General features: G+C 38.5%; 2 protein-coding genes across 2 annotated transcripts; one reads left to right on the top strand and one right to left on the bottom strand.

Moving 5' to 3' along the window:
• Positions 1-311: 311 nt before the first annotated feature.
• On the bottom strand, positions 312-3005 carry LOC139464593 (uncharacterized). The gene is made up of 3 exons (XM_071246115.1): positions 2709-3005; positions 1714-1813; positions 312-928 (listed from the first exon to the last, which is right to left on the bottom strand). Exons 1-3 carry the CDS (start codon positions 3003-3005, stop codon positions 312-314), a joined length of 1014 nt encoding a protein of 337 aa, XP_071102216.1.
• Positions 3006-19034: 16029 nt separating this feature from the next.
• Positions 19035-20810, top strand: LOC139464772 (uncharacterized). The gene has a single exon (XM_071246282.1). It carries the CDS (start codon positions 19035-19037, stop codon positions 20808-20810), a length of 1776 nt encoding a protein of 591 aa, XP_071102383.1.
• The last annotated feature ends 211 nt before the right edge of the window (positions 20811-21021 follow it).

The following is a 21021-nucleotide window of genomic DNA, read 5'->3' as shown; positions in this document are numbered from 1 at the left end:
GATAAGTTTGTGTAGAAATTGGTCAACTTCCTGTAGATATTCAGGTAGTCTGGTGTTCCGACATCCTGTGTATAGTCAGGATGACCACGAGCAGGATGTGCCGCTCAGAGGGAACGCCCGCAGGATGAGATCACCCGAAGTATGTCCACGTAGGAAACATCGTTGTGTTTGTGATGTCGAGCAGGTATTTCGTTTATGGTGTGTTTGTTGTTTCATTGTTATTTGTGCATTCATTCATTTGTGCATTCAATGTTCTGGAACAGTTATGACGATGTTGTATTTCATTCTCCAAACAAGTACTAATTCCACCGTCAATAATATCGCATCAACTTAAAGGAGAATATAAATGTTGGTGCATTTCTAACAGTAGAAGATGTGTCTGGCCACCTCGCTCTTTTAAATGCCGGATCATACGCCAACACAGGCCCGCAGTTGGCGTCATACCACCACCCTGCCCCGTAGCGCGCCGCACACCCATACGGATCCTTGTCGAACGTGCTGAAGGGGAGACCGACAAGGCTCCCTGACCCAATAGAAGGAATGGCGGCAAACCCGTCAGCATAGTTGCTCAGGTCTTCTCGGAAGGTACTATAATTGAAAGAGTAGCCTTCAGCCTCGCTACTGACGTTAAAGTCATCATAGACAACCTGTAAGCCGGTGAAAAGGTTCAGTTTGATCGTCAGCCTGTACTCCCCTTGTCTTGTCAGGGCGTGCATTGTCTCGAGCCCCATCCACGAGCTTACACCAACCACAAAGTTGACTTTATATTGCTCATATGTTTTGTTCAGATCACCTGGTGCTATTTGTCCAGTGAAATATCCAACAAGGCTGTTTTGCTGTTGCTGACAGACGACAAGAAGAGCTGTGTGGTAGTTCTTTGGTTGAATTGCCATGACGTTAGACCCAGGATTTCCTAATTCTGTACAATCTGAAAAGAGAATACTCTTATAGATAAAGATTATAAATACTATGTCGGAATTTATTCGTATTGTCATCATTTGGTCCAAGAATTAAAGGGACGTTAGCCTTGGGTTAACTGGCAATCCTATTGAATTTCAAAGAAGTCATTCAAAAGCATCTTTGTTTGTGTATTAACTTAAATATTGTTGTGTATATCTGTTTAGCCGAGAATAATTTTGCTAATTACATACTGACAATAGTCACTAAGTACAACATTCTCGCACAGAAAGTTGAGCTTAGCCTCCATGTAAACGAATGACCGTGAATCAAAAGACCGTAAGTTTCCGTTATTACTTTTGAATGATTTGAATAAAATTAGTTTGAACTGCAATTTTCCCACAGACTGTTTCAAATGATACATAAAACAAATCAACACTGATCGTGAAATGATGTATCTATTTCTAATGTCAATCTTATAAGACAATGAAAATCAATGTTCATCATCAAAATGGTCGTCACTCGGTCACTTGGCGTTTGTTCATTCTTTTCTCTGTAGGCCATGGTTGGGGCACACGTAAATGACTCACTTGTTTAAATCCGGACAATCATTGTTATATAAAGGTATATCAAAAAGCGGATGCTTTTATCCACAAGTTATTGTTAAGTTATTGACCTCCCTGGAAAACAGATCGTTCAAACTGCATATTTCCAACAAATCCATGCTGATGACAGTATTTGTATGGTCGTATATGACTCTGATGTAAAGCTATATACATGGTAGATTTGCCAAACAGTAATCATAGATCGACTTACCGTAGCGGTATCTCTGACAGAATGTATCATACCGGTGTTCAGTGCAGGCGCAGCTGTACCCTTCAGGATTTAGAGTGCCACCATTTTCACAGGGGTTCGCCTTTTACGAAATATCAAATGTACAAGTACTTCATGAAGTACAATATCCACAAAATGATAAAAACATTGCTTAAATGTCGCAGACAATATCATGGCTCTCCATTTACAGGACCAATGGTACAAAAAGCAGGATAAAATCATAAAATGACCGCATCTGCACAGTATTTCAGATATGAACCAAGTTTTAGCTATTATTTCAAATTGTATTGATGCTGTGATTCTATAGTACCAACAGCCGGAGTGTACACGCACCACATTGAAACTAACGCAAATAAGGTAGGATAAACATGACCTGGCGATAAAGAGATATATGACCCAATAATTTGAAATCATTTCAAACTTTACTGGCGTAATGATTCTCTATTTTACTGGAATGTTATAATCAGTGGTTGGAATACGTACTGACGCAATTGTGATCAATTTGATACCGTACCATAACAAGGAGGTGTAATATGTCACTCAGCTTTAATTTTGATTTTTCCATCTAACCACAAATGTGATGCGTTCAAGATTATTGCACTTATATGGCGACGTGCATGCACGTGTGTGTGTGGCTGCTTGTACTCGTTCGGACTGATGCCAATTTATAGTGCTAGCCCACTGAGATACCATGCCGCAGACACAGTATACTGACTCCGAGCCGACCAGTCCTTGTTTTAATGCCGAGCGCCAGACAGGGTAACAACAAGTACCAACTTTTAACGTCTTTTGGTATGACGCGGCCGGTGATCGAACCCCGGACCTTCTGCTCTCCGGGCGGACTCTCTACCTCTAGTCCACGGAGGCGGTCTAACCACATATGTACATTAAGACATGATTAAATACCATGCTTACGGTCGCCTTTATATGGATGCGTTGTTGCAAAGTACTCGTATGATTATAATTTTAATACTCACGATTTTAAAAGACGAACACTTTTCATTGGCTGGCAAAACATCACAGTCTCCAAGCGGCCAATCAGAACCCAGAGAACACACATTGGTATCATCCTCTCCCTGGCAAAAGTGTCCTGATTTGCACTGAGAATGTTCCAGGCACTTTGCCATACACTGCATTCGTCTGGTGACAGGGACGTCGAGCAACGTGGTGTTCACTGACTCTCTCTGAGAACACGCGAAGTATTTCTGCTGGGTAATCTGTTGACCCCTCGCTAGGACCAGCAGGGACAAGTGGAACAACAGGACGAGCAACATCACAACTGCAGGCCAATCAATGTAAATGTGGGCCACAAATCAGTTGTGTTTAATCTATACGGTTATGTCCAACCGATATATGTGCATCTAATCAGTATGGCTGTGACCGATCAGTATGAATGGATCCATTCTTTGAGACCACTTTTGCCACCGTTGCTCTCTTGTTTCTTAACTGAAAATGGCTGCAAATATAAACAATGATGGCCCATTACTGAACCATAATGAGGTCGCAAAGCTAATTCAGTTACGTTAATGGTCAAAACTTAATCTAATTACTTAAATTTCTTTTCTGCTAACCCTCTTTATTGTGAATCCATTGATACCCAGTATGTACCATTCCCCATGGAAACAAACAAACCGTATGGGGTGCCAGCTAAGACTGAGCCGTTATTGATTTGTTCGTTTAGTCATGGCCTTACGAAGAAAGGAAGTCGACAATGTATTGAAAGTTGCATCCTCGATTATCCGGTTTATCATATTTCAATTTGTACTGTTTATATATAATTATGTATGCCATAAAGGAAATGAGATAGTATTATGGACTGGATAGACGATTGCGTGAAAGGTGACAACGTGCATATTCAATCAATATCATATCTGTATTTGAAATCAAGGATGTGTATGCATAGCAAGACGATGGAAAAAACGAAAACTGTCATCAGAAGCTGATTTTCCCTTTTTAGTAAACGTAACCCGAAACGGAAGGATAACTCTTCCGATGAAGCAGTAAAATGGCATAGATTCAATGTAAACCGGGCAACGTCACATCCAGCAGCAGAAGCAGTTTTGTAACGTGAAGGTCGTTTTTCACACACTGTCAGGTTACTTAAGAGATGAACACGAAGTCTTAGCAATGAAGTGCTGAGTTATCGGTAGGTTTAACGGAGGTAAATTGAATTTGAATCCGAGCGCTCGTGAATTAAGTATGCACTTTTATTTGTTGATATAATCAAAAGGAAATAGCTTTTAACAAATTCGTACGGTTAATAAAGATAAATATATCCAGGTTCATGCAAACTATGAACATTTTGAAACAACAGTTACTGTCTGTATCACTGCACTGCTGGACCTGGTATGCTTCAGGGAATAAAAATATCAACATAAGTAAAAGTGACAAAAACCATTTCCATAATCATACGAAAACTCTGCCCCAAGTCAACAAGAGCATATGTTTATGAATCACTATCAAATAGTGATGATACCAGGTGTTCACGAATGGGTGAGCGCACAAGTACCACCCGTCACAAACACAATGAGTCATTCAAGAACAAGTCAATTGTGCATCTGAAATAAAACCACGAACATATGGTACAACTTACAATAGGGAATTGTATCGGTCCTATTGGACATCATTTTTGTCACTGATGATTCAAATTTAGGAATGTTCTCCACATCTCTACGATAAACGCTGTCTTTGCAATGTAGATCGCAGTTATCTGTAGATTTAACGACGCTCAATTGAATTTGAAACTAAGAACGCACATAAAACCATTCTAAACTTCTAAAAGAGATTTCATTTTTAAGAGAGGTATTCTAGTTGATCTATGTTTTCCCCAAAAAAACAACAACAAAGAATTCAACCGACACACTCACCTTAACAATTTGATGAATTTGTTGGAGCACGAGCTTAGACGAAAGTGATAATCACTCAGTTGCCCGTAATGACTACGTATCAAAGACGTTGTTGCGTGACTATCTCACATACAAACAAGCCCTGACCTTGTGACGTTTCTCTCTCCCTGAATAGTGTCTTCACTGTCGTCCTTAACAGGCGAGACAGGCTTGCAAAAGCCGCTGCTTTTGTTTTGATAGAATGCGTTCATTTCATTCTCTTGAGCAACAACACATCATTTGTCCTTTATCGATTTAATCCCATTAACCACCCGCTTGCTTTCGCCTTTAGGCTATTGTAGAGATAGGATTAATTACTTAAATACTGCTTTTAAAGTTGAAATCATATGGTTGTGACACTGGGTCGTGTGAACAGTGTTCCTAAATGCTTGTGTTCGTCTTTGACATCACGCGCATTAGGGAAGCGAAGACGTTTTACTGACATTCTTTTCTATTCCATATAAAGTACATGGCATGGGAAATGGGCAAAAGGTATTAATAGCCTTTTGTATTCTCTGACATTTTGAAAACACAGAATACATCAATAAGCATATTTGCTGTGCTGTGTTCAATATTCATTGCCTTTCATGAGAATTAATATGTAGGTGCTTTACATGCGTTTCACAGTAATCCCCCGTCGCACTTGCAGGGAACATAATATGATCTGCGGATCCGTGAGGGTACCCAGTATACAACTAGGACACCAGGGGTCATACGTCGCACGCCAACTTTAGTTTGTCATTCTTCTTTTTCGGCATTTTGTTGCAAGCTATATTCCCTCAAACACACCAATTTCTAATCATAGTTCACTGTGAAAATAGTCGTTGTTCCGACATAGTGTGTATTAAAAGCCAACACCCATTTCGATGTGAGGTGAGAACACAACGTTGTCTTGGTGTGTGCAGATGACACGGATGCCCCAGTGGTCTAAAGCGACGAACTTCGCTGTATGGAGTTGCGTCCCGTAGGTGAACCAGAAACCTCCGAACGTGGGTTACAGGAGTTCCCCTTGATGATGTTTGTAGATTTGTCAGCACCATACCCGTGTGTCTGTGGATTTCACCAAAGTGTTCAACGTCAAAAGTGTTGAATCTCACGCTGTGAAGTAACTGAAACTTTACAAAACTCTTTTAATCGTTGTTGGCCGGTACATGCTTCTGGTATTGTTTCCACTGTTTATAGGAGATAGGTAAATGGTATTAAGAAATCTTGATAATTCATAATTCAGGAACTTTTTTTTCTGATTCGTAGATGTGTATCCATACGCACGCATTGAGGAAATATTAAAGTGCGATTCACAGTATATCTAAAAGAAATGACCTGCCCTTTGCTGTCATTCCGCGCAATGGGGTGATTGTATAAACATGTGTTATTATTGTGAAAGTAGATCCATTCCTGCACATGTAGAGTCATAGCCAATTGTCTGATTGGTCCGTTGTTTTTCATATCTACTATAAAAGGACGCCAGCATTCGAAGTTAAGTGTCTCATCAGACATTAACGTACAATTGTTGCTCCTTGCCCAACAAAATTCCTACTTTGCCATATCGTAATAAGTTCTTATCAAATACATTATTGCAATCATCATCTTTAACATTTGATAAGGGGAAATGATTTTAAAACTTCGTAGTAACTTACATACACTACTGCCTAGAAGTTCATTCCCCTAACACGCGTTGAGAACACGTGTTACACGCATGTGACACGGGTACTCAACGGGTTGCACACGGGTTGAACACCCGTTGGACACGGGTGTGCAGCGCGTGTGCAACCCGTGGCACACACGTGTTACACGTGTTCTCAACGCTTGTTAGGGGAATGAGCTTCGTGTGCCACGCGTGTAACACGGGACCGGGTTCCAGTTGAAGATGACAAATTTATCAAATGAATAGTGAGATAAAACAAAACAGTGAGATGTGAATTTTGAGTTAATGAGCGGCCATTGAGCTGTGTTCACCAGACCATAAATACAAGGTCGGCCGTCTTAATTAGCGTTCGGTTGCTAGACTTTTATGGCATGAACCATTCCACGAGGGTCCAGTCTAGCCATTGTGGCTAGCCGACAGTAGAACAGTAGTGAATTTAGATGCGAGTTTATTGCTAGGGGAATCCCCGTGTTGACACGATTGTCGCTGGTTGGTAAATGTTCGCCATTAATAAAATTCTAAGAGGATGTTGGAAATGATTATGAACAGCTATGTTGTCTGACTGTTGAAAGAATTTGAGATCTTCACAATCACCGGGTGTGACCATGTAGACAGAATCTCGTTAGGGTTTGTGATTTTTACATTTGCCCAATGACCAAACGTAACAGTTTATTATCAGAGGTTGTGAGTATCTATATCATGTAGATAGGATGGCTTTAGGATTTTAATCCTTCTTTGAGAAGCATTTAGAAGTTGGAGTACTACGTTAGGTTTACTCTCACTTTGCCAGCAGGCTGGGGAGATTAACTTGTACGGTCCAGTGACTTGCCAGCTATAGCCTGTTCTGATTATCTGAGCTACTTCATGACTTAGCTGTGACCCACTGTGAGCCAAACTTCACTCATGAAGTAAACTGTGTTCAGCTTAACAGATATGGCTAAATTATTTGATGTGGACATAAATCACTGATTACTATACTATTCCAAACAGACAAATTGAGTGAGTTTAAAATTACGGGTATATACACTGTATATATATGGAGGTGCCATTTGAGAATTTATATTTATATTTATTATTAAATTCAGTAAAGACCTAAACACCCTAAGATGCCTAACTGGCTCTAACTGGGGAGCCTCCAAAGATACCCTCCTCTCTCTCTACATATCACTAATTAGATCAAAACTAGACTACGGCTGCGCCATATACAACACCCTAAACAACTCTCTATCTAAAAAACTTGACTCAATACAATACCAGGCTCTCAAACTAATTACACGCACCCAACATGGCACCTCCTACACTTCACTTCAGGCCTTAACAGGAGAAATGCCACTTAGTCTACGCAGGGAACAGCTAAGCTTAAATTTCGGGGCCGCGTCCCAATCAAACCCTCTCATCCAAAACTTAATAAACCAAAATATCAGCCCCAGAAACCAAGCTCTAGCTCGTAAACACCCCTTACTTACCCCAATATCCCAAAGAATAACAAACTACCTCAATGAACACCAAATTAAAAATCTTAAACAAAACTGCAAACAATCAAATTTCATCACCCCTAAACTTAAAATACCCAAAATAGACACAACACTAGCTAGCCATATAAATAAACAAACCGACCCAGACATAGCAAAACCACCACACTAGCATACATACACGAAAATTGGCAGAATTGGTGTCACATTTACACGGACGGATCTTCAGATCCGACCTCCAAACACACAGGTTTCGGAGTCCATACCACACAACCAACTAAAACCACACAATCCTTCCGACTCCCAAACAACCAATCAATATTCACGGCAGAACTAATGGGCATGGCCTCAGCCCTCCATAATCAAGAATAAAAAAAACACAAAAAAATCCTAATATTTACCGACTCCCTAAGTGGACTGCAAGCCCTCCAAAACAAAAATACCAAAAACCGACCTAAATTAATAAATCAAATACTTAAAAGCTCCAACGACCTAACTAAGGCAGGCAAACAAATAACCTTCTTGTGGATACCCGCCCACGCAGGAATATACGGTAATGAAAACGCCGATAAAGCAGCTAAACTATCCCTCAAAATCCCAGAAATAAGCTTAAACTTACCAATCTCAAAATCAGAAATTAAAAGCGTAAACAAGCAAAAAATCACCAAAAAATGGCACAACCTTTATCTAATCTCAAATAGCCAAATCAAAAAAGTACTAAGCAAACCACTAACCAAACCAAAAATTCTCCATCCATCAAAAAAAAATCGACAGAGTAATCACTAAACTCCAAACAAGACACACCAACCTAAATAACCATCTAAAAAAAATTTAAAAAACTTACTACAGGTAACTGCCCACACTGCAAACAACTAGAAAACCCCAGAACACGCACTCATCCACTGCACACACTACCTAACACATCGAACCGCATTACAAACCACCCTCAATCTAAACAAGGCTCTCACTCTAGAAGCAATACTAAACCCACAAAATAAACTAGAAAACTTCAAGGACTTAGGCGTATTCTTAATCAAAACGGAACTAATAAAACGCATCTAAAAACACTATAATCTACCAAATCAAAATTACATAAACAAACAAACATCCACCATACCCAGCTCCCTTAGTTCTCCTCCCCAACCCCATCGGCACCTATTCCAAATCTCAAAATTCCAAAATTCTATATAAGCAACCCCTAAAGCCCCCTCTTGGGTTGCACACACCACTTTCGCCCCTTTCGGAAACACATTAAATGGCCTGGCTGGGCCCGTGTGCGAAATACGCATCAGTCGGAAAGCGCACGTTAAATCTCCAAAGTAAATAATTAAGTAAGTGAGAATTTATTGCAAAATGGCAAATGCACAGGTAAACGTTAAGTTCATCCCTAATTCGCGAGGTGGACAGAGTTTAGTGTATGGTGGACATAGGTTCAGAGTCAAGACAAGAAGACGAGACACAGTGCACTGGAGGTGTTGTAAGGCTGGATGTCCTGCAACCGTCAACACTGCCAACAATCTCATCACCACCTACAGGAACATCCATAACCATCTTCCCGATGAAGCCAAGTTGAAAGTTGACGTCTTCCTTGCCTCCATGATAGATACAGTTCAAGTTTACCCTAGGCCGGTGCCTAGTATCTATCAAGAAGAGCTGAACAGTAGGTGTAACAAATGACAATTTCAGTAGTTTTCAGTTTCTTCTGTAACCATCTGGTGAGATCTTTTTATTGTTTGTGTTGCAGCTTCCATTAAATCAATTATTAATTAAATACTATTATTTTTAGAGCTGAGATGTTCCGAGGTCGGACTCTAAGTGATTTTGCTGTAGCCAGACATAAATTTTGCAAGCTGTATTGTATTAGTTTGTCTTGAAAATTTGTACATCTGGATATAAATGGATTTTTTAATTAATAATTAATAAAAAACCTAAACTATTACATACATTTTTTTGTATCAATACAAACTACTGTATTATATTGTCTTGAAAATTTGTACATCTCTACATAAATGTAATTTTTAATTAATAATTAATAAAAACCTATACTACTACATACATTTTTTGTGTTTTATCTACCTAGACAGTCTGTAGTCTGGCTATAGTCAGACTGTGAAAGAGAAACAGTCTATAGTGTTAATCCCCATTGTTGTAGGGATTATCACGGCATGACAGGTGATTTGGTGCCTTGTCAGCAAGACAGAATTGTGTTTATTTCCAGGCCATCCTGATCATCGTTTACTGCTATTTGGTGTATGGTTGGTGGCAAGATCAAAGGCGCCGCACAGCATTTATTAGACAACAGACGGGTTTGTCCGTTTCGCTTTGAACAACCACCCCACCCTGTCCACTACGGGGTTTGCTGCGGTGTCAGTGTCGAACGACTTTGTGATAGTTATGAAGACATTCGTTGTATATCGTATATCTTTTGTTACTAACTATCCTCCTATTTGCTTAAAGAAAACGGATTTTACCAACAATAAGTATGCTGACTGGAAGATCCACTGACTGCTACATTCCTTTTATAGGCAAAGTTTGTTTGTGTGTGTACTAGACGTACCATTCGAAGACTAATAAAGTCAAGGTTCAGCCAGCACAGGCTATGGAACTGAAAGACAATATGTCCAGTGCGCACCTGTTGTGTGTAAGAGGATGGCTATGTCCTAAAATGTTGAAACGTTAGATCATGAGGGCGAAACATAAAAGCAGAAACACAAGAGTTGTGGACGCTGGATGTGTAACACCAACCATGCGGGTTAAAATTAGGTTAATTAGATTCTAAGTAATCTGATTACATGTATATCAACAATAAGTAAATATAACAAGTCCCACTTTGATTTGTTGGTTGGTTTGTTGTTTAACGCCGCACTCAGCAATATTCCAGCTATATGACGGCGGTCTGTAAATAATCGAGTCTGGACCAGACAATCCAGTGATTAATATCATGAGCATCGATCCACGCAATTGGAATCGATGACATGCATCAACCAAGTCAGCGAGCCTGACCACCCGATCCCGTTAGTCGCCTTTTACGACAAGCATAGTCACCTTTTACGGCAAGCATGGGTTGCTGAAGACCTATTCTATCCCGGAATCTTCACGGGTAGTCCCACTTTGACATAACATATGTCATAACAGAGTAAGAGAAGGTTTGGGATTGGTTCATCTTGACAAGTACTAAAATAAACTGTTGTACTGAACTGTTATGAAAATATTTCCCTTAATCCAATCTTTCATGCACGCGAAATGTAACCCATATACTTAGTGAAATCTATATGTAATTCATACAATAAATTAATCTCCATCCATTAAGATATTGATGGGTGTAGGGAGTAGTCCCTTTGAATATTTATGATTTAAAACACAATTTTATGTACAATTTGACAGATTATAATAATATGAATATTAAAATTCATGGCCACTTGCCAAGTTCACTAAAATGTCACCAGTTGGAAGTTGTCACAGATAAATACGGATACTAACCAAGTCTTATCTTCGTTTACATAGACTACATGAACTGGTTGAGTGACTTCTTTTATTCAGAAGTGCCCACATAGAAAGAAAGAGCTAATAAGCCAGGAGGTCCTATATACGTGGTATTAATTATTCACAACTAATTTCCTCCAATGATATAATATTACCTTTCGGATCACCTAGCCCAATACTCAGAAGGATCCTTTGGGCAATTGTGAAAATCACAACCCCCTAATGAGAACCTCTCCACATGGTCACACCAAGTGATCGTTTACATAACAAATCCCATCTGCAGTCAGACAACATGACAGTCTATGTTCATTTCTAATATCCTCCAACAAATCGTGGGTAATGTCAGAATAACTACTCCCCGAAAAGATGCCCCGAGTCCCCTACCAAACTTCCTCTTATTAATTTTTACAAAAACAAAAACATCTTTCATCATAACTTCGAATACTGCTGTCACATTTGGGACAATTACAAACGAAAAATCATTGTTACTCGAAATATTACATTTCGACACATTTAGAACACTTTGTTAGGCAGTCCGTGGAACCAGTCATGGTAAAATTGATAACGAAACAACTTTTTAATCTTTAAAAGAACGAAGACACGGATTCAAAATGATCTACATTTTACAAATTGAAAATGTATATCTCAACGATCGCACTCCAAGTCTCGTCTCTTGACAATACCATTACAACCTTAGAAATAGATCTAATATACAAACAATCAAATGTAGAACCAATACCTATGCCAAATCATTTATTCCAGATACGATCAACCTGTGGCACACTCTACCTGATAAAGTAACTAATTCTCACTCATTAAAAGAATTTAAATCCTTAACTAGTCTTTCTCATATAATTATTGATAACTTCGACTTATAATATGGTCATATATCATGCCAACATATTGTCTACTGTAACCTCACGTTCGGCTGCAATGACGTTAACGCTGATAAGTTTTTTTCGACATGTATCAGATATACCAGACTGCAATTGTGGATATCATTTTCCAGAAGCAAATCACTTGTTCTATACCTGTCAAACATACAATCTTAGACAAACTATGCATTTCTACAAACATAGGTATGGTTAAGAAACAATATTATATGGCAATAGTTCAGTTAGCAGTTCCACAAACATGGAAATTCTTCAGTCAGTTCACGACATCATTGTCAAAAGCAAAGATTTGAGTAGCTTAATTTTATGCATATAGTAATGGAAAACTGCATTATCTTGTTTCACAGACACCACTTGCTTCAATGTATTGGCCTCATGTATTTCATTTGTGCATTTAGTATGTTTATGTTTAGCACTATCTTATATATAACCAGCTGTTGTTAAGTTGTTAGCTGGAGGGTAGGTATTTACATAAGCAAGTATTGCTTGTTTACAGATCCAGATTTCTTTTTAAATAAAAATTTGTTTAAACCAACACAGCTAACAAATACCCTAAAACACATGATTGTAAACTATTCAAAAAGGGGCACTGATCTCTGGCGTCTTCTCGGCTGTCGGACTCAAACTCATTTATTTATTCTAGGATATGTGGATACTAATACAATTTACCAATTGTATCGTACACATTGTTAAGGAATTTAGATATGCCTTTTAGATATCTTACACTGTTAGTGGTCATAAATTTCTTAAATCTTTGGAAACTTAAGATATTGTTTTTTTAAGAGTCCATATCGCCGTTGGTGAAAAGCTTCACATCGGAATGCAATTCATCTCCCACAGCGATAGAATCACAGAGTGGACACTGGCTGTTTTCCCTGGGTATGTTCAGCCATTGACAAGTTTCAACGGGTAATCTCTGGTCAGAAGTTCTGATTTTTAATATTGGGAGAAATATTGATTTTGAGAGCAGTAGATATTTCTCAAATGAAGGTTGATTCTTCAGGTAATACGACCTTTGGATTTCCGCTTGGGCTCACCAGCTGCCGTGAGTCGATTGGCCCGCTAACGCAACCGAGCGTGACAAGAGACCCGTGATCTATGAAGATTTCGATAAAGGGCGCATGGTAATTAATTTCTTCTGCCTAAACAAACAGACAAATAACGGCGAAAGCTCATCAGATGTCGTTATTTGGAAACACCCCTGATGGTTACAGTTTAATAATAAAAAAGTATCCCTGCAGTGAAAGCATTTTCGGATTTCGGATTGACTGGACGATACAATTACCACTCCCTTGTTGTCATCCACGTTTTCTGGTATAACCCTACACTTGTGTATTTGTCGTAATTCACTTGCTGCTCAGTGAATGAATTTATAACATGTATACTTAGTTGTAGCACCACTCAGATTACCCGATAAAGGTTCCCATTTGGTATTTCTTGTACCTGGGGTAATTATTCAATCCAGGTTTGAAGTGAGGTGGAATGTGTGTTATGCATGATCAGTTGCTTGATCAAAGGATCAACAGGAAATACGTTGATTGATTAATTACTGTTATCTTGCACAGTGGATATGTCAAAAGTAAGTGTTTACATGTGAAGGTAGGTTTACTAAACCTAAGGAATACACTCATATCATGGCGTGAAGTGCAGATGGAAAAACAACATACTTTGTTCAAAGGATAACCGATAATACACTGACTGATTGTTCATTGTTATCTTACTCAATGGATTTTTTAAGAACCATGGACATTATGAAAATAGTTGTCACGTGGGCTTTCTCAGCTGACTTGGCACCTATGTGAAACTACTGAAACAAACTAAGTGATTAGTTGAGAAACGAACACAGGTTACAATATCCCTGAACGATATATATATATATATATATATATATATATATAGATGATATTCTTTACAGGAAGGTACACGATTCCATGTCAGAATCCATTGCCAAACATGTGCGCGAAACTTGGAAGCGATTCTTGGACGACTGCTTTTTAGTTTGGATCCCAACTCGTGAAAATTTAGACATTTTTCTGGATATTATTAATAAGCTCCATCCTTCCATCAGTTTTACTATGGAGTCTAGCGAGAGCGAAATTCCATTTCTGGACGTCCTTGTAGTTAAGGAAGATACTCAATTGAAAACTGATATCTACTACAAACCAACGGACACCCATCAATACCTACAATTCGGTTCATGTCACCCCAGGCATACACGAACTAACATTCCTTATTCACTTGCGCGGAGAGTATGTACCATCGTGTCGGAAACGGATAAAAGAGACTTAAGATTGAAAGAATAGGCGATCTTTTTGTTCCAAAGGGCAATAACTCTCCTTTTGAAATGATATAAGCGACGGTCCAAACTGTCGCTTCCGGTCTGGTTCCCGGATCAATGCGCGCTGCGACAACTACTGACATGTAGAGACGGAGCCAAGCTAAAGAGTTGTCCTGTTGCACCTTCGTTCAAAAACGGTCGTTTACAACTGAATATTTTTAACTAGCACATATTTTGTAGTGATTAATAGTTTATAATATCAACATTCTTTGAGTCTTCAACTACAAGACGAATTGTCACTCTGGAATATAGCGGGAAAAACGTCATTAAAAATGGTATATTGCCACGGTATTTTCTACGTCAGAAAACAGCGAGGCATTCTGTCAGTCTGGGCTTACATATTGCATCGATGAAATAATGCAAACTCATTTTATTTATCAGCCTTTGTGTTATTTCCCACAACAATTCAAGCATTTAAATCACAACAAATACTACCATGGACTTCAATTTATTAAAATTAGTGATACGCCAACATTTGCAGCACGCAGACATCTTTGACAGGCCTTTACCAATGATCTATATAGTAAGTTTACATCCGTGCCTTTACAAATAATTTCAGAAGAAATAACGTTCAATATAATAAGACAACTGATTTTAAATGTTACTTTTTATATCAAAATTAAAGTTGCATCTGAATATTTAAATTTATTTTATTTTTTTAGAAATAGGCCAATTGAACATCTATCATGCATCTTTTAAGCACTCAGTTACTCAGTTGCAATATACATACCACTCATCATACTTTGAAATAAGAGATTTACCCATATTATTCTGCCCCTATAACACGTGTCTCACTATTAAGCACTTTGAGTCATCACAGGTGTTAATTCATTCATCCATCATTTCTTACAGAATTCTGATACTCATGCTCTTAAAATAGTAGTAAATTACAGAGATTTGTCCCAACAAACAACAAATCATACTAGCTACCCCACAAAATGTGTATGATGTATAAATAGATCTAAATCATAGTTTTATCTTCTTGTTTTAGTAACATAATATTTATTTTAATGTTGACAAATTATTTCCCATACAAACCCACACACTACCCTGCTGTATCTATGTATCCTGATTTTCATTCAACAGTACTTCAAGACACCTGTAGTATTAAGTATATTTTGTAGATATTATTATCATCTAGCAAATATGAATTTAGAAAGTTTATCATCAAATCTTCTGATGGTTAAATAAATGCAAATTTAACCCCACAGTCATTCCACGTAGATAAATGGATTTATTTGTGTTATTTGTTTTTTAATATAACAGATTATACTTACATATGTTACAGTCAGTGTCTATAATCAGGCCCAATATGTATTTTGACTAAAAATTTCAGCCAATATGCATATTGACTGATTCACTCAAGCAAGGTATATATTCTTTCTTAAATTTTCATTAATTTATTATTGCCTGAAAAATAGGACCGGATTTTAGACAGACTGGCTGAAATGAATTAGACTGCATAATTTAATCTCCTCAATTTAATTTGGATCTATTTTGATCTTATCAAGATCAAAGTAACTTATTTAAGGAATTAAAAATGTTTTCACAATGAATTGATTGATTCTCCAAACCTGAAAGAATACCAGAGTCCTTTTTTTATGTTACTTATCTTTACTGGCATAATATTCAGTTCAGAAACAGATGACTGCTAAAAAGTCATGCATGTGTAATCAAATACTAGTACACATGCACAAGTGTGCCAAGATATTAAATAGAATAAGAGTCATTGTGCAATGCAGATATCTTTTGGTGTGAAGAGAAAAAAGAATAACATTAATAATTTGTTTATGTTGGAATTTGAAACATCAGATTAGAACAAGGAAACATAAAAAGAAAGGCCTAATGAAGTTAAGAATCAGTTTTAACTGTGTCACAATCATATGATTATTGTCAATGCAAACTGGATGTAGACACTGCATTGTTAATACAATCAACATTATAGAGATTGACAATTAGTATGAATATATTGTTTTATTTTATAAAAATTGTAGTTGGTACAAATACTCTTGAATATGTTTTTTAACTGAAATATATAGGGTCCTCTGTGTCTGAATTTTTTCTTTCTACTTTGTAAAATTCAAAAAAGGCCAAAATAATACATATATTTCATTGATCATTTTGAAATATGATCATGGTAGTATTTGGCAACAAACAGCCACCGTTCATACATAAAATCCTTTTCTACAACATGCACCAATTAACCCTTAAATATCAAAACAGATTTCAGTTATTTCCATTTCTTTTATTTTGAACATTGTATCATGATATCTAGTTGATGACGTAATTTTACAGTGCCTGTTACTCTTACAATTTCTTGAGAACATTTCTCATTGCTCTCTGTTACATATCTGACAAATCCTTACATGTGTTGCAGTCAATATTCACAACATTTAGGCAACGTTGCATGAAACCTTCACATTTCGCGTACCGTATCGCTTCACCGCTGTACTTACTGAAATGCATGCATATGATGTAGCCTGCTCGGCGATGCTACAACATAAATATAGGAGGAACGTATACAAATCTACTTACTTTTTAAAAGTGTGATATTCATACATCAAGGGCAACACTTTAGTACCGATTGCAAAACGTCAACAAAGCGACCTGGGATGAACGATCAGCTGATCTCACCGCATCGCTTCGAACGCCTATCTAGGGGTTAACTATACAATATAATCAGTCGTGGTCATCCCTGATGTATCATTAAATCAAAGAACATTTGTTTCCGGACATGGCAATAGATAAATCATTTTTTAGGCGAAAAGATATACTGTCCACACATAAGCGTGACTGATGCCGACAGAGGTGAAGGTTATACTAGTTAACTGTCTATAGGCGTCATAGTAACATGTAGTGCTCGTATCGCGCATACCACATGCGCCGTCAGTTTAAGGTTGGACCGTCCGGGTCAGCGCACCTAGCGGGTTAGTGAAGGGAAGATAAATTGAAAAAGATCGCCCATTAATGGGGTATCTCAGGAAGCTAGGATATCCACTTCGCGTCATAAATGACGCAATAGAAAAGTCTTTAAAAATTCCAAGACATACTCTCCTGAAACCTAATGAAAAATCTGTGGGCGATCAAATTATACCGTTTGTGTCCACCTTCAATCCTAATAACTGTGATATCATGCCAGTCATAAGGGACAACCTCCCAATTCCACATCAAAGCGATAAAATGAAACAAGGACTGAAGAAATTTAAAATTATAAAAAGTACCAGGCAACCACAAAATCTCAAGCAAATTCTTTCTCCATCCAAATATTCTTGTACAGAGAGTGTACCATGTGTAAGTAGATGTAACACACCAAGTTGCGGCACGTGTAACATCATAAGTGAAGGTACTACTTTCCTTTTTGCAAATGGCAAGGGTTTCAATGTGAAAGCCGACATGAACTGCCGCTGCAAAGATGTGGTGTATGTTATGTATGGATGAAGAGTTACGTGCCCTTGTGTAAGCTGGACGTGTTTCTTGAGTGCTCCCGATTGATGAAAAAAAATCGACTCAAATACAAGTCATCCGACATCTAAGGTATTTGAAAATTGAAATAACACGTTATATAAACTGTGTATGATCCTCCATCCATCGTATTTCTACGCCAAAAGTGACATTTAAGTGACAAATCGGTGTTTCATCTTGAACAGTGTAAGCGTGATCGAAAACATGGATGCGCTAAATGACTCTGCACAATATGTTGATGTCGTTATGTCTCAACAAAGCCGACTAACAAACGAACAGGATTCGTGCGAACCTAGTGCAGCAAAAAAAGCTAAAACATCATCATGTGAAAATGACCCTGATGCCACTACAGATGTAAACACTATCGATAATGTTGAATTACTTGCCGCTATCAAAACCATGCATGTCTCATTCTCGGAACAGCTCAATTTACTGGAGGTGAGAGTAACTGCAAAATTAACTGAAACATTTAGAGCTGAAACCATGCAAATACGAAAGGAATTCGACGCACCATTCAAAGCTCTCACGGACAAAGTTAAGCATTTAGAAGTTAAAGGTGAAAATCTTCAGCGTTCGGTCAGTGAGCAAGTAAAACTTTTGGAAACTAAAATTGGAAGTAACAGTGGGAGTAGTGAGAAGACACAGTGCAACGTTGTGATAAGAAACTTACCTGTGACAAGGAGGGAGGCCGAAGACAATACAGTTCTGTGTAATAGTGTGAATCAGCTGTTCCGAGATGGTCTCAGACTTGGTGATGTCAGAGCAGTGAACACACAACGTAAACAAAGAACTGACAGCAAACCAGGTATTGTTATAGCCACTCTGGAGAGTGCTCAACAGAAAATCCAGCTATTACAAAATAAGAAACACCTCAAAACAAGTAAAGAATTCTCACGAATCTATATTGATAATGCATTGACCCAAGATGAGCTTACAGCCAGATCCAATCTACAAACACTAATCAAAGAAGTAGGTAAAAACAAAATGTTTCGTTTCCATGGAAAAAGGCTTGTGCTTGCTAAAAATAAAGAATAGGGTCTACTTCGGTTAGGGTTTTGGAATGCAGGAGGGTGGGCCCTAAAGGATAATTCCAATAAACAGTTCAGAGAATATGTACTTTCGGAAATGGAGTGCGACATTTTTGGAGTGTGTGAAACTTTCCTTAAAAATGGATCTAAACTTAATGTAGACGGATTTACATGGTATGGTAACAACAGGAAAAATATCAACAAGCGTGCTAAACGGGGGTCAGGAGGGGTTGGGGTATTCGTCAAAAAGACTCTTACTAGTGACTTCATTGTGGAAGTGTTGGATGACTCAGACGAAGACATTCTCTTCATTAAACTGTCATCACAAAAGAATACTGATTTCAACTTGGTCCTATGTGTGTGCTATCTTCCCCCATCGTGTTCTTCAAGGACACGTGACTCTGAACGCTTCTTTGACACACTTCTCAGTAAACTGTATACCTACCAGAACGAAGGTCTTGTCTGCATATGTGGAGACTTCAACTCGAGGGTGGGGAGTAACAGTGATTTCATACAGGGAGTAGACGACGTCCCCGAGAGAGAAGTCATTGACTACCAAGAAAACTCAGCATTCATAGAGTTTCTAGTGAATAGCAACATGTGCATGCTCAATGGCCGATCTGAAAAACAAGACTTTACCTATGTGAAAAATGGGTCCTCTGTCGTGGATTATGTCATAACCCCCCATGAAAATCTACTCACCTTCAGAGACTTCAACGTAACAAGAGTGACAAGTCTGATCGATGGAACAAATGTACCTGACAGTCTTCCGGACCACTCCATACTTACCTGGAGTCTTCAGCTCCCGGTTGAACCCAGTGAACAGACCAACAGCCCAGATACTACTTCCGATCCTATAGCTATAGTGAAACAATACCGCCGAGAAAAACTCAATTCATCATTCCTACAAAGTGAAGATATTCGACCCAAGGTGATTGAAACTATCTCTAAAATTGAGCATGAACTTTCAGCTAGCAGTGATGCAAATAAGGCATACTCCGATTTTCTTACATTTATGAGCTTCGAACTGGACAAAGTATCTACCACCTGTACGTTCAGGCAACCAACAAATAAGAAGTCAAAGTCGTTTTACAAACCTTACTGTTGTGAGGAACTTCAAAACAAGTGGGACGAGGTGTGTGTTGCCGAAACACTGTGGCTGTCGTGTAAAACCCATCGACGTAAAAACCTGAAGCAATATTACATCACCCGCAGGAAACTATTCGACAAATCCCTACGAAAACATAAACGGAACAATCAACAATGCGAACATCAACGTTTATTAGATAAACACAATAACAAAGACTCTCGTTCCTTCTGGAAAACTATCGGAAAGATAGGAATCGCAGAAGATCGTGTCAAAAATATTCCCTGGGAAATAGAGCAGGATGGTGCAGTCCTCACCGATCGTTCGTCAGTGCTTCATAGATGGGAACAAGACTACTCAGCCCTCTTCAAAGACACGCCTTCAACTCGCTTCCACGCTGATCACCTGAACAAGGTCAAGGCCGAGCTCAACAACAACAATGTTACACAAGAGGTGACGTACGACACTAGTGACCTAGATTCACCCATCACGTTCGCCGAGGTCGAGCGCGCTATTGCACGTGCGAAATGTGGTAAGGCTGCTGGCCCAGATCATCTGCCTGCAGAGGCTCTGAAGAATAAAACTTGCATAGAATTGCTTTTCAAGGTATTCTCCTTCTGCTTTAACAACTCAACTTGCCCTGATATCTGGTCAACTAGTGACATTAAGCCAATCAGAAAACCTGACTGTGACCCCCGTGATCCGCTTGGTTATAGAGGAATTTCGTTAATCTCCATACCTTGTAAAATCTACTCGGATATTCTCAACACTCGCCTCAGCAGATGATTAGAGCATAACGATATTCTAGCACAGGAACAAAACGGATTCCGAAGTAAACCTAGCACCCAGGAACATATCTACAGTCTTCATTCAACAATCGAAAATAGAAAAATCTCCAAAAAATCAACATTTGTTTGTTTTATCGATATTTCAAAGGCCTTTGATAAAGTTAACCGTGATTGCTTATGGTACAAGCTCAACAAACTCGGAATTAAAG

The sequence above is a fragment of the Haliotis cracherodii genome, unplaced genomic scaffold, assembly GCF_022045235.1.
Source record: "Haliotis cracherodii isolate W230 unplaced genomic scaffold, xgHalCrac1.p SCAF_17, whole genome shotgun sequence".
Taxonomy (NCBI): domain Eukaryota; kingdom Metazoa; phylum Mollusca; class Gastropoda; order Lepetellida; family Haliotidae; genus Haliotis; species Haliotis cracherodii.
This window is presented reverse-complemented; position numbering and strand designations above follow the sequence as displayed.

Excerpts from the sequence above, each read along its gene's own strand:
- LOC139464593 (XM_071246115.1), bottom strand. The coding sequence starts at position 3,005 with ATGTTGCTCGTCCTGTTGTTCCACTTGTCCCTGCTGGTCCTAGCGAGG. Across the intron at positions 1,814-2,708 it reads AGTGTTCGTCTTTTAAAATC|GCGAACCCCTGTGAAAATGG; the intron begins GTGAGTATTAAA and ends ATTTCGTAAAAG. Across the intron at positions 929-1,713 it reads CTGTCAGAGATACCGCTACG|ATTGTACAGAATTAGGAAAT; the intron begins GTAAGTCGATCT and ends TTCTCTTTTCAG.
- LOC139464772 (XM_071246282.1), top strand. The coding sequence starts at position 19,035 with ATGGAGTGCGACATTTTTGGAGTGTGTGAAACTTTCCTTAAAAATGGA.